Source organism: Sus scrofa, chromosome 14 (assembly GCF_000003025.6).
Source record: "Sus scrofa isolate TJ Tabasco breed Duroc chromosome 14, Sscrofa11.1, whole genome shotgun sequence".
NCBI classification, from domain to species: Eukaryota; Metazoa; Chordata; class Mammalia; order Artiodactyla; family Suidae; genus Sus; species Sus scrofa.
In genome coordinates, this window is record NC_010456.5 from 63,200,351 (window position 1) to 63,213,733 (window position 13,383).

The following is a 13,383-nucleotide window of genomic DNA, read 5'->3' on the forward strand; positions in this document are numbered from 1 at the left end:
ATACAAATTCAATGGTAAATATTGGTAGAACCCTGTAGGTGGTACGTGGATTAGTTCTTTGGACAGACAGTCAGGGACACCAAGGCTACGTACGCTGTAGCTGGGCAGCTCTCAGTTGCTTCTTCAGCCTCTCCACTTCATTCTTTAGAAACCTGATGTGTCGCATCATGTTTTCTGGAGAGTCGATCTCCATGGAGATGTCTCTAGGCGATGGGGGAGCTGAGACCGGCTGATCTAATTTCTCCTGCAGGATTCTTTATTGAAAAGAAAAATTCCAACAATGAGAAACAGGTTGCCTTTAAAAGACAGAATAACAAATGCTAGCTGGGAGGTTTGTGCCTGTTAAATGGCCAAAATTCACTGAATTGTTTAACTCCTCTGTCCATTTTCCATCCACTTCTGGTCACCCTTATGGGATATTCAGATCAAAGAGCAGAGCTGAAGGAGCTGCCTTCCTTTTTTTTGCCTTTTAAATCACTACTGGTCATGAAGCATTACTGAACAAGTCTCTAACACTGGCTTTTCTTTTTTTTTAACAGCCACACCTGCAGCACATGGAAGTTCCTGAGTCAGGGTTTGAATTGGCACTGCAGCTGCAGGACTACGTCACAGCCACAGTAACACTAGATCTGAGCTGCATCTTCGATCTAAGCCTCAGCTTGGCGGCAATGCCAGATCCTTGATCCACTGGGCGAGGCCAGGGACCAACACACATCCTGTTGGACACTATGTCAGGCTCTTAAACCCTCTGAGCCACAATGGGAACTCCTCTAACACTGGCTTCTGAGCATTGTGCTGGAGATAAAATGGGCAAGCAGAATGTCCACTGACTAAACGTTCCATGCTTTGGGTTTGAGGCTGTGGGGTTACTGAGGGAATTTTACTCTCAATGCACTCAGCTGAAATTTACAAACTACAGACTATCACTCTCGTTGGAAGATAGCATCATATAAAGAGACCCACTTCTAAACTTCCCTCCTGAAAAGTGAATCTTGAGTCTCCTGGTGGCTCAGGGGGTTAAGGGTCCTGCGTTGTCACTGCTACGCCTCAAGATTTGATCCCTGGTCCAGGAACGTCTGCATGCCAAGGTGTGGCCAAAATACAACAACAACAACAACAACAACAACAAAAACTAACCCCAAGGTCATGGCAAACTGGACTAAAGCCCCTTTGGTTCAGTAAAGGTGAGAAGATTTAAAATAACAAAAATAAAAAATTTATTGGGTTAATAATTGATGGTGCCACCTTCTCTACCAATTATCATTAGTTTGAAGCACCTAAAACATTAATATTCTACAAAATAACAGTGTCATACTGTTCAGTGCAATAATTTGGTACTTAAATATATAAAACCTCCAAGTGGCTTTCTGCAAAGGAAGACAGACTGGCAATGGATCTCTAAAAACTGCTGGGAAGCTTTTGGTTTAGTTTGGTTTTGAACTTTTTAACCTTTGAGTTTATCCACGTGCAAACTGTGAATTACCATCAGGCCTGGCCTTCTGAGAAAGCTAGTATGTTAAATACGGTAATGGTCCCTACATTTATTACATAAACAGCTTCTTCCGATTCAGTTTATTCATATCACTACAATGAGGCAAAACATAGCTGATTCAACTACTACTTGAATAATTTCCTATAAAGGCATCTTGAATTTTCATTTTTCTTAAAGCCTGTGGTACGACTCTATTTTGCAAACCTTAAGATGAACTCAATTTACGGATGTTCATCCAAACCAAAGACCTATGGCAAAATGGCTTTGGTTAGCAAATAAAAGGTCCTGGTAAAGTAAATTCGTGAACATTTTCAAGGAACACTCTTTCCACACATACACACGTTCTGCCTACAGAACCTCCTCACCACCACTGGACCCCTGCCCTACCAGCCCTAAAGAACACAGTATTTAAATCTAAGGGCCTGAATGGATCTTGCACGAAGGGTTCAAGAAATGTGTGCTGCTGAGTATTTCATAACCATGTATGTACATTTAACACCAAGAACCCTAATTTTAAATACGCACAAGTCTTTCTTTACAGTAAGTCTTAAAACACATAGGTGATAATTTTTCTATTAAAATTCCAGCCTTCCTAATGAAGTACATTCTAGAGGTGTATGATAATTCATGCAACATAGCTCCTAGTCTAAGTACTTCAGAAAATAACCGGTGGAGAAGTTCCTGTTGTGGTTCAACAGTAACAAACCCGACTGGTATCCATGAGGATGTGGGTTTGACCCTGGCCTTGCTCAGTGGATTAAGGATCTGGCATCGCAGTGAACTGTGGTGTAGGTTGCAGATGCAGCTCAGATCTGGTGTTCATGTGGCTGTGGTGTAGGCCGGCAGCTGTAGACCCCTAGCCTGGAAACTTCCATTATGCCTCACGTGTGGCCCTAAGGAAAAAAAAAAAAAAGCAGAAAATAACTGGGGAAGCCATCTCAGTAAGGTAAAACGTTGAAACTGCAACCATCCTCCAGAACAATAATAATAATAATAATGAGGCAAACAACAGCTCCTTAATTAATTTTTTCATAACCTTTAACACCAAATGAAGAGAAATTCTACTGGGACAGTAAGAGAGAAACAAAGAAGTGGCTAATATGAAGATAGGCTTTCAATAGTTCAGAAGGCTTTCAACATTTTTTTCACTTGTCAAATTAAAATAATGTGCATTAACCAAGGAATTAAATATCTACTGTTATTCCTCAGTCACACCCAGCACAGTATCTGCCGCCCCCACCACCCAACACATACACAATACTGAACAGCAAGACTAAACAAACCGCTTTTCAGCTTCAAGTTTATCCATCCTTTTCCAGAGACGATTAACTAGTGCTTCCTGTTCTTGTTCGAGGGTGTTTTCAAGGTCGATCTTCTCTCGTCTCAACTAAAAGAGGAAAAAAAAGTTCTACTGAGAATTGCTGGCCACTTAAATTTGGTTCATTAGATTTTTTGATTGGACTGTTAGGACCCCTTTCCATGGAGAAAACTGCAAATAAATGGCCAATTTCCTGACACAGACACATTAAGTGCATATAGTTCTTAAACTCTGAGAAACCAAGACAGGCCCATTCTTTGATGTTAAAGCTTAACTGCTCCCTGGTACTCAAATCACAGTGGTTGTTTCAGCATTTATTCAAGGCACATGGAAAGTCTTCCTTAAGGAGGGTTTGAGAAGTTCTGCTTTATCAGTTGTACCAGGGCTTATCTGGGTTGTTCCCCTAGTCCTGCATGTGGTACAATGTTAAATCAGAAAGTTTCTAGGTTCTATTACCTTTTCCATCATAACTCAAACACCTGAAGACAATTCTACACAGTGGCAAATGGGTGCACATAAATTGTACTAAGTTACAAAAACAGGCATAAAAAGGATAAACACGAAATTCACAATACTGGTTAACTTCGGGGAGGTAGGGGAAAAAGAAAATTGGATTTGGGGAAAGGCAGGTGTTGTAGAGGGAAGCCCAAACTGCATTCTACTTCATAAAAAGCAGCAATACGGGAAGCAATTAATTTAATCACTTCATATAGAACAATATGCAGATACTGGGAACAATGCCAGATCCTGGGTTAATAGGATGTAGCAGAAACCAAGGAGTCCAAAATGTATACCCCTCAGGAAAGTAACATTTGAGTGGGCTTCAAGACAGTAAACAAAATAAATGACAAACTTTGGTAGAGAGTGACAGAGATATGAAGAAAAAGAGGGCTGGTGAGGGAGACAGAAAGTGCAATGATAAATATATTTCATAGTGGCAGGTAGAGGGAATGTGTTATATTATTCTTTGTACTTGCCTATGTGCTTGAGCTATTAAGTAATTTTAATTAAAAAAAAAAGTTTTTACTTTAACTTTTTTTTTTTGGCTGCCCCTATAGCACATGGAATATTTGGGGTTAGGGATTGAATCCAAGCTGTAGCTTGGACCTACGCCACAGCCATGTCAACAATGGATCCTTAATCCACTGCACCAGCTGGGGAACAAACCTGAGACTCCTGCAGTGACCTGAGCCGCTGTAGAGAAAACACAAGACGCTGGACCAGCTGTACCACAGTGGGAACTCCTAATAGGAATCTTTTTTAAAAGAGAAAAAGGTTATGTTAAGGCCCCTGATGCTGTCTCTCCAAAACCAAAAGCAATTTATCTTTTCAACCACTAACACTCTTTGATTGCACAGCTACAAAGATGTCAAAGCAGCAGAGTTTCTATTTCTTTAGCAGTTACAGAGACAAGTTCCTCATTGATCAAAGATACCTATATTTACAGTAAAGTGAAACCAATATCATGGACAAAATATAGTCTTTTAAAGCAATCAAAGCAGACCTTATACAGCAAGGGAATAAGCCAAGATCACACAACCACCTGAAAAAAAAAAAAAAACAGCTTCAAGATATTTTCTTTGCATGGGGCAAGGGAGTCAGAATATGTTGGAAGTATTGTGTGCTGTGAAGCTAGGAGTGGGCTGATGCACAAATGCTTCTCAAGATGTTAAACACAGTCCCTGCCCACAGCAAGGAAGGGAAGCCCAGAACACTTCATACCTCCTGTGACACTTCATGATCCCTGGTGCTAATCACATTGCGGCCAAGCTTTGAAGTACAATTCAGTTTGTTTAAAGGAAGGTAATTCCAAGGCATTCACCTTTAAGGACCCTAGTCCCATGTTCAACTAAAGCATGATAGAGGGTACCTGGTAGGCAAGAAAAAAATTCAAGCAAGGCATCATTTCATAACAGAATGCCTAGCAGAGAAACTTAGGCCCAAGGACTTTTAATTTTAGAATAATCATGCACCATGATAATCAATAACCCTAAAAAGCAGAATCAGAACAAAGCTGTCTTTACCCATATATAATTTACTTGGCTTGTGGCTTTAGGCAGGTATGCACCTGCCCTCATCTATGAAATGAGAAGGTTGGCCTCAATGACCTCTGAGGTCCCTTCGAGGGCCAACCCTTCTATTATCATCCTCTGTCAATCTCAAGATAGCAGCTGTTTTCAGTCTGAGCTAGCTCAGATTTTTAGAGCTGGAAGCAGCAAGGTAAATCATCAGAATCCACACTTTCATTTTATTTATTTATTTATTTTTTGTCTTTTGGGGCTGCCCTTGCAACACATGGAGGTCCCCAGGCTAGGTAGGGGTTGAAGGAGAGCTGTAGCACCGGTCTACACCACAGCCACAGAAGCGCCAGATCCAAGCTGTGTCTGCGACCTACACCATATCTCATGGTGACACCAGATCTTTAACCCACTGAGCAAGGCCAGGGATCAAACCTGCATCCTCATGGATGATAGTCAGATTCGTTTCCACTGAGCCATGACGGGAACTCCCAACCTTTCATTTTAGAGCTGAGGAAACCACTAGCCTGGGAGATGGCAGAACACAGGAAAAGTGAAACCACCGGAACAGGAATGGCTATTGGTCACCTTGGTGGCCAAAAGCTGAGTCCTGGCCAGCCAGCAAGTATAGAAGATCTTGAGGAGAAAGTAGGATTTGGGGTATGCTACCCAATAATTCTTGGGAGTAGTGGAGTAGGGGGTGGCCTAGTGACTTTGAGAGCATGCAGAAACAACTAAGAGAGCAGAAGAAACAGAAGCTGAAAATGAACATGAATCTCAGCTCTTTTCTGGCACCTGTTGGCAAAACTACCAGCTATCCATTTACTGCCCACTTTGGTGAACCAAGGCTTCCAGGGGTGAAACTTGGGTTTGCTATACCACTATGCTCCACTACTTTATTTCCATGAAGCAGGCATCACAGGAAGCCCCAGAGCAGCAGCTTAGATGTGGGTATTTCATTACACAGCTGGCAGTGCTATGGGATCCCATATTCTCCCTAGCCTTAGAAAGAACAGGGTTTCTAGCATTTTTTTTTCTATTAAAAAAAAAAAAATCTTAACTTTTCAGCATCGTTCAGGAGCTCTCACTGACACTAAAGACCAGAGAAATCAGAATGGTATTGTGATTATGATCAATTTTCCTCAAGTTCTTTATCAGAGCTGCCCTTTCATCTCCTTTCCATCTAATTCCATAACCTAGATATTTATGGCCACAGTCCACAACAGTCTTACCAGTCAATTCAGAGAGAAGTACATTTTCAGTGCCTGCATTACCCTGATAGCAAACAACCTTCAAATTAGACAGTGCATGTTAAATTTATAGTCTCAGAAGTCAGAGAGCCTTGCTGGGACGGAAACTGCAGCCCAGGGAGGCATCGCTTTTGCTGTGCTGATCTCTATATGTAATACTCTCGCCTATCTATCACCTAATAATCTCTGATGGCTTTTTTTATTTAGTGTTCACACAACAGGTACCCACTCTTCCAACACCAAACATCAGATTCTGAGGCTAACTTAAGCCCCTTCGAACTGCTTGCTCCGTGAGCACACAACACCAACAGATACATCTGATCTGCGGAATATTCATTTGAAAGCCTTTGTCCTGCTGTGGGGTCAATGGACTGTCAGCCAAACTCTTCCTTCAACATCTCTCTTCCCCACTGTAAGTCATTAACATCACACCGAGTTCTTACCATGTTCTCCAAATAAATATAAAATGTCAATGGATAAACAATGTATAAAAATAGCCAAACTATTATTAGCTGGTTCCTATGAATTCACAGCCCATCCTAGCTGTGTCTTTTCAGTGGGCAGACACCACCAAAGACCGCAGAAAAGGGAGAGAGCTAGCCAAGAGATGGCTCCCAACATCACTACATTTCTTTTTCATTATAGCATTTTCCCATTTCTTTTATTTTTTTCTTTTTTTCGGCCAAGCCCATGGCATGTAGAAGTTTCCAGACCAGGGATAGAACCCATGCCACAGCAGTAGCAACGCCGGGTCCTTAACTGCTAGGCCACCAGGGAACTCCTGAATTTTCCCATTTAAAGAGAACCATGATGATGCTGGGATGGAGACAGAGGTGGAGGAGAGGAATACTTGGCAAAAAAAAAAAAAAAAAATCCTGATGAGAACTTTAGCATGACCACTGTGCTCAACTATAGAGCTAGGAAAGGGTTTTAGTGGATCTTTTCAATCTGCTTTGAGAAATTTTAGTCTAACTGCCATATTATCATTATTTCTATGGGAAAATATATTTTGAACCCCAAACATCTGTCTTAAGAAAGAAATTTTGGAAGACAGCCTATGACAACTAATCCAAGAAGATAGAGAGGGGAAATCCCATGAAATAATGGCTAACATATACAGAGAACACAGATGTGAAGTTTCTAACAACAGAACATAAAAGCACTTAGAATGATGATGATGCAAGAAGTGTACCTGATATTTAAAAATAAACAGCAGAGCACTCTAAGATCTGCATCAACCAAACTATTATTAGCAGGCTAAATGCTTTTTTTTTTTTTTTTTTTTTTTTTTTAAGAGAAAGGGGCAAATCCTAAGTAAACAAGTGGGTGCCGGAGATTAACACAATTCTCAAAAACCTTCCTAGCTAGGTAGCATCTGCGGGCCAAAAACAGCTCAGCCCAATTTCCTATCAGTTTATTACATAACACCATAGACGTTCAAAGTGGAGACCCTGAAGTGCACCACAATTACTAGGAATTCCCTGGTGGCTCAGTGGGTTAAAGGTCTGACATTGTAACCACTGCAGCTCTGGATGCTGTTACAGTGCAGGTTAGATCCCTGGTCTGGGAACTTCCGCATGCCACAGGTGTAGCCAAAAAAAAAAAGAGAATTACCTGGGAAAATAAAAAGTATAATATTCAGAAAATGACTAAACCCAAGTCAAAAAAATGAACACCGTTTTTGCAATGGACTGAATGTTTGTGTCGAAAATTCACATGTTGAAGCCTAGATCCCCAGTGTGATTTGAAGGTGGGGCCTTTGGGAGATAATTAGGTTTAGTTGATGGGGGGCGGGAGGGTGGGGAAATGGGATTGGTGTCCTTTCTACACAGTCCTTAATGACCTTGCAGCTTGCTGCTCTGTGCTACTAATGCAGGACATAAAAAGTCAGTAATGATCAGAACTCCATCAAGCTGGCAGCCTGATCCTGGACCTCCAACTTTTAAAACTGTGAGAAATAAATTCCAGTTGTTTATAAGCCAGTGTGTGTTATTTGTAATAACACCCCAAGTGGGCCAAGACAGTTTTTTTCTACCACGAGAGTAGAGACAGTAAAAGATCTTCCCTCATTCCATCAGCCTACTTTGCCAGTACATTTGAGTTGATCAAGGTTTTCCTTACACATAGGAAATGACTAATAGGATTCATGAAGGGACTATTTAAACATACTGTGTGCAAATGACGTGAAAAGAGCTGAGAACCATAAACAACGGTCTCAGCTCCATGGCAAAGCCCACACAAATGAAAGCAACAGAGACAAGTTAGGTATAACTTAAACACGGCCTCTGTTGGTGTCTGTTCATACAATCAGGGGAGTTTTGCTCAGCCCTGGGAATTCTCCTAGGCTGGAAGACATCTGACCTTTGACTTCAGGGAAAACAAACAAAAAAATTTTTTTAAAGAAATAGAGCAGCCAATCTGTGTTACAGATAAGTTAAGACAGGTGTTCATAGACCAGAGTCCCAGAGGTACCTATTTGATTAGTCAAGCTGTGGCTGGCTTCAGAATTAAAAGCAAGTCCTAGGGTTATTATACACAGGTTCATGCAATGCTGAGCCCAGAAAGAGGCAACTGAAGTTCATCGGTGAAGAGCAGGAGAAAAGAACAGAAAGGATGAGCACTTTCAAGTCCAAGAGGTCCAATATTACAGCTGAAAAGAACGTGATCTATGTGCATAAGAGATAAACTGATAGGCGTTCCTGTTGTGGCTCAGCAGGTTAAGAACCTGACATAGTATCAGTGAGGATGTAGGTTCAATTCCTGGCCTCGCTCAGTAGGTTAAGGACCGATGTTGCTGCAGCTATAGCATAGGCTGCAGATGTAGCTCAGATCCAATGTTGCTATGCCAATGGCATAGGCCAGCAACTGCAGCTCCAATTTGACCCCTGACCCCAGGAACTTCCATATGCCGCAGGTGCTGCCATAGAAAAAGGGGAAGAAAAATAAATAAACTGATAGAGAAAAGATGCAAAAAAAAAAAAACCAAAAACCATAAAGAACTACATAGCAACATAAATAGGGCTGGCCTAGGGTATAAGCAATACTGGTGGTAATTTACCCTTCTACTTTTCCCTGCCCCCACCCAATTTTTTAATAAACATCTACTATTTTTGTAACACAAAATTTTAAGTTATCTAATCTTAAAAATTAACCATTTCCTAATAGAATATCTGTTAATTTAGGATGTTAATTTACATATCTAAAATATGGAGTGAACCAATAAACTTATATCACGGTGTATGTTGTAAATACAGTATCACAGCAATGACTACCATAAGCTCATTATCTAAAATAAGCCTCTTTAAGAAAACAATGTTAGGGAAACTTCTCTCCATGTGCTTTATCCTAAATGGAAGTTTCCTGGAAAAAAGAAATCATTTCTTGGAGCTCCCATTAAGAACCTGACTAGTATTCATGAGGATGCAGGTTTGATCCCTGGCCTCGTTCAGTGGGTTAAGGATGTGGTTTTGCCACAAGCTGCAGCACAGGTCATGGATGCGGTGTTGCCATGGGCATAGTGCAGGCCCCCTACCCCAGGAACTTCATATGTCGAAGGTGCGGCTGTAAAAAGAAAAAAAAAACACAAAAAGCAAGAAATTGTTTCTTTCTAGTCATCACCACATCCATCCACTTCCTCAGAGATGTAGGATTTGTTGGCTATTCATTCACATACTGTGTATGTTTAGCTAAAAAGACCACCTTTTCTAAGTCAAAACCAAATTCTTATTCTGGTCAGAAAGAAACGAATGGACTTTGGGCCTAACGAAGGAATTCTGGGGGATTTTTACAGCATTCCTGCAGAGACTGATCATGTCCCGGGCAGAGCTCGGCGTTTACTCCCACAGGTCTGCAGGAGAGATCTCTCAGTTGGCTTCGTGACATCCTGACAGCTCCTGGATTACAAATCGACTGAAGAAAGCCTGCCGAAGCTTCCTAAGCAGCACCTGTTGTCCCTGGTTTGCATGCTACCAAAGCATATAACCCCACTTATTTTCCAGCTAGGCTCCGAGGCTTTTCCCACCCTCCCCAATAAGCAGTAGGTGGGATGTTTATACTCCAGATTCAAGTGACGCACACATTCATCCTCAAGGACTTGCCAGTCAAATCCCCCCCACCTCAAGCTGACTTCAGAGTTTACTATGATTACATCTGGCCATGCCCCTATGCAGCTCGTCTAAATGTGCAGAGGTAGATGATGTTTTATTTAAAAAAATTAAAAGCAGGGCAGCGGGAGTTCCCTAGTGGCCTTATGGTGAAGGATCTGGCCTTGTCACTGCTGTGGCTTGGGTCACAGCTATGGCTCAGGTTTGATCCTGGCTCCAGGAATTTCCACATGCTGAGAATTTTAAAATCAAAGCAGAGCAGCAAATTATAATATACTATTGTTAGGGAGGAAAAAGAGAAGAAAGAGGAAGAGGATGAAGAAAAAATGTGAATAGCAGTTGTCTATGGTAATATTTTTTTTCATTTTTGTACTTCTATGTCTACGTTTTCCAAAGAGCAATGGGTTATTATTATTATTATTATTCTTTTAATGGCTGCACCCATGGCATATAGAAGTTCCCAGCCTAGGTTCAAATACAAGCTACAGCTGCAGCCTATGCCACAGGTGCATCAACCCCAGATCCTTAACCCACTGTACCACAGCAGAACTCCAATGGGTGACATTTAATAATGTAAACACTTAATATTTAAAGTTTTCAAGACTTTCCTAATTTGTGATTAAGATTTGAAATCAAACTTCAAATATGCCTAGGGGTCACTAAATTTATCTCCTTAATGCCAATGAACCCTCAAGAAACATGGTTGTTTTTTTGCAATTGATCCTTCCCACTGCCAGTATCTGCAAGGTCAGCTGCTAGTAGGAATGGAATTTCCACAAAACCCAGCATGGCCATACTCCCCATGAACTGAAGAAATACTTCACACCAATTACAAGTATCAATCAAGGATGCAAACCTGAACATGAGCCACTAGCCACTTAACTCACTGCTAAGTCACAAGAACACAGAATATCTAGAGTTAGTCACTATAGCCTCAGAACTGTACGTGGGAATTCCCACGTGGCACAACAGGATCCTCGGAGTCTCTGGAGTGCTAGGATCAAGATTTGATAAAGGCCCAGCACTGTGGGTTAAAGACGCCCTGTTGCTGCTGTGGCTCAGATCTGATCCCTGGAATTCCATATGCCTCAAGGGAGCCAAAAAGAAAAACAGAAACAAACAAAAAACACCCCAACTGTATGTGGACTGAGTGGGATGTCAGTTGGTTTGTATCATTTAGACATTGATCTAAGAGCTGGAAACCTAAAACTTTCCTTTCTTCTTCACAGAACTTAAAATATGCTAAATGTGGCCTAATTTCACTTTTTAAAATTGAACAAAGGAGTTCCTGTTATGACTCAGCAGTAATGATATCCATGAAGACACAGGTTTGATCCCTGGCCCTGCTCCAGTGGGTTAAGTCTCCGGTGTTGCTGTGAGCTAAAGTAAAGTCACAGACGTGGCTCAGATCCCTCGTTGCTGTGGCTGTGGTGTAGGCTGGCAGCTGCAGCTCTGATTCGACCCCTAGCCTGGGAACCTCCTTATGCCTCAGGTGTGGCCCTAAAAGGAGGAAAGAAAAAAAAAACAAAAGAAAGAAATCTGGTTGAGTTCCCTGCTGGCTCAGCAGGTTAAGGATCCGGCATCATCACTGCTCTGGTGGGGGCCCGATCCCTGGCCTAAGGACTTTGTATGCCATGAGTGCAGGTAAACAAACAAAAAACTGGTGCCAGGAATTGAAATTCATTCTAAATCCAAGCATCTGTGACTTGCTCCAGTTAGAGATGGCGAGGGACACTGGGAGAGGTAGGGACAGCCCTGCAATGCTCCTGGGATGCTGGGGTCTTGTCAAGCCTCTGTGGTCATCTGATGCTGGCTAGTGGCCGATGGTAACCACTGGGCCCTGTACGTGTCCTAGTCCTGTGATTTGGCTGCCCTCCACCAGACATCCCCCAGAAAGACCAGCATATGCAGACTGCCAAAGCCCCTTCTCTTTCCCAGCCCAGGGACACAGAACTGGGATTCAGGACCTCTCCTCTCTGCTCTGAGCATCTTTTCCCCATGGGGTACCTGCACCCACTTTTTACAGTGTATCTTCTCTCCAGTGTCTCTCTCCTGCACATCCCCATCTCCCTGCACCAGGTGAACTTAGATGAATCTATCCTATGTGTGTCAATTAACAACAATTAAACCAAGTGTCAGGTCCTTCTCAGTGGGGCTTGGGGAGGTGGGGAGCCTGCTGCAGGAGTAATGCCGCGCCCCCCTCCACTTCAGCACTTCACAGAGCAGCCCTCATCACTGTGCATAGTTCTGCTAGGCTCCCCAGACCAGGATCCGCCAGGCCTGCAACCTAACGTCATCTCCTTAGCAGGGCTTATGGCAGATGGCAGACAGGTAATAAAGGTGTGCTGAATTAACACAGGATGTGTGCCACCCAAGTGCAACAACTGCAGTGCAGGCAGAAAGAGATGCACGGATCCATGAATTAACCAGGTGGATCACCAGGTCAAGGAAGGCGGCAAGACATTCGGGGCTCATTTTGTTACAAGATGGGGACGGCAAAGTACCATAGAAATTAGATGGCAACTTTTAGGGCAGCAGGTACCATTTTTGGAGAGCGTACCCCAGGTGAGTCAGCAGGGATACAGAGGTGAGGTTAATTTCGCTCCTGTCCTTGTAGGGACCCTACAGGGAAGAAAGGACTGTTAACCCTTCACTGCTGTTGTGTGCCAAGTGTGACGGGAGAAGGAGAACAGTGTGGAAACACTTTACAGCACAGACCTCACTACAGGAGGGGAATGGGTAATAAGTAAACAGGGATGGGACAGGAGAGGGACAAAATGGTCCAGGCAGAGGAAACAGATACACGGAGATCTGGGGGCAGGAAATGGGCCCATCAAAGCACGATTTTCAAACTGCTGGTCATGACCCATTACTGGATTATGAAATTAGTTTAGTCAGTAGTCACCTACATTTTGCTAAAAAAAAAAAAAAAAAAAAAGAAAAAGAAAAAGGACTGAATGGGAAATCAGTGCAAAGCACACAGACATTGTTTTATAAAACTTGTCCTAGTCACATATATCGCTATAAAAACATCAGTGTCCTGAGTTACCATATAAACTTATTTATAATGCTATGCAGTCCACACTGAATGACTCTGCATTAGAGTATAGGGGAACATAATTTGTCATCCTAAAATAGGACTTTGTGGCATGAGGATCAATGTAGGCTGAGTGTTTTTAAGGTCCCAAAGAATCAGGAAGAA

At 42.3% G+C, this 13,383-nt stretch overlaps 1 protein-coding gene across 1 annotated transcript in view; it reads right to left on the reverse strand.

Annotated features, from left to right (window-relative positions):
• Positions 1-13,383, reverse strand: part of CCDC6 (coiled-coil domain containing 6) — a 124,376-nt gene that overhangs the window by 24,701 nt on the left and 86,292 nt on the right. The window contains exons 4-5 of the mRNA XM_001929282.5: positions 2,776-2,879; positions 94-254 (exon numbers count right to left, since the gene is read on the reverse strand). Of these exons, the coding sequence (XP_001929317.3) occupies positions 94-254; positions 2,776-2,879 (265 nt within the window). The remainder of the gene's footprint in view (positions 1-93; positions 255-2,775; positions 2,880-13,383) is intronic.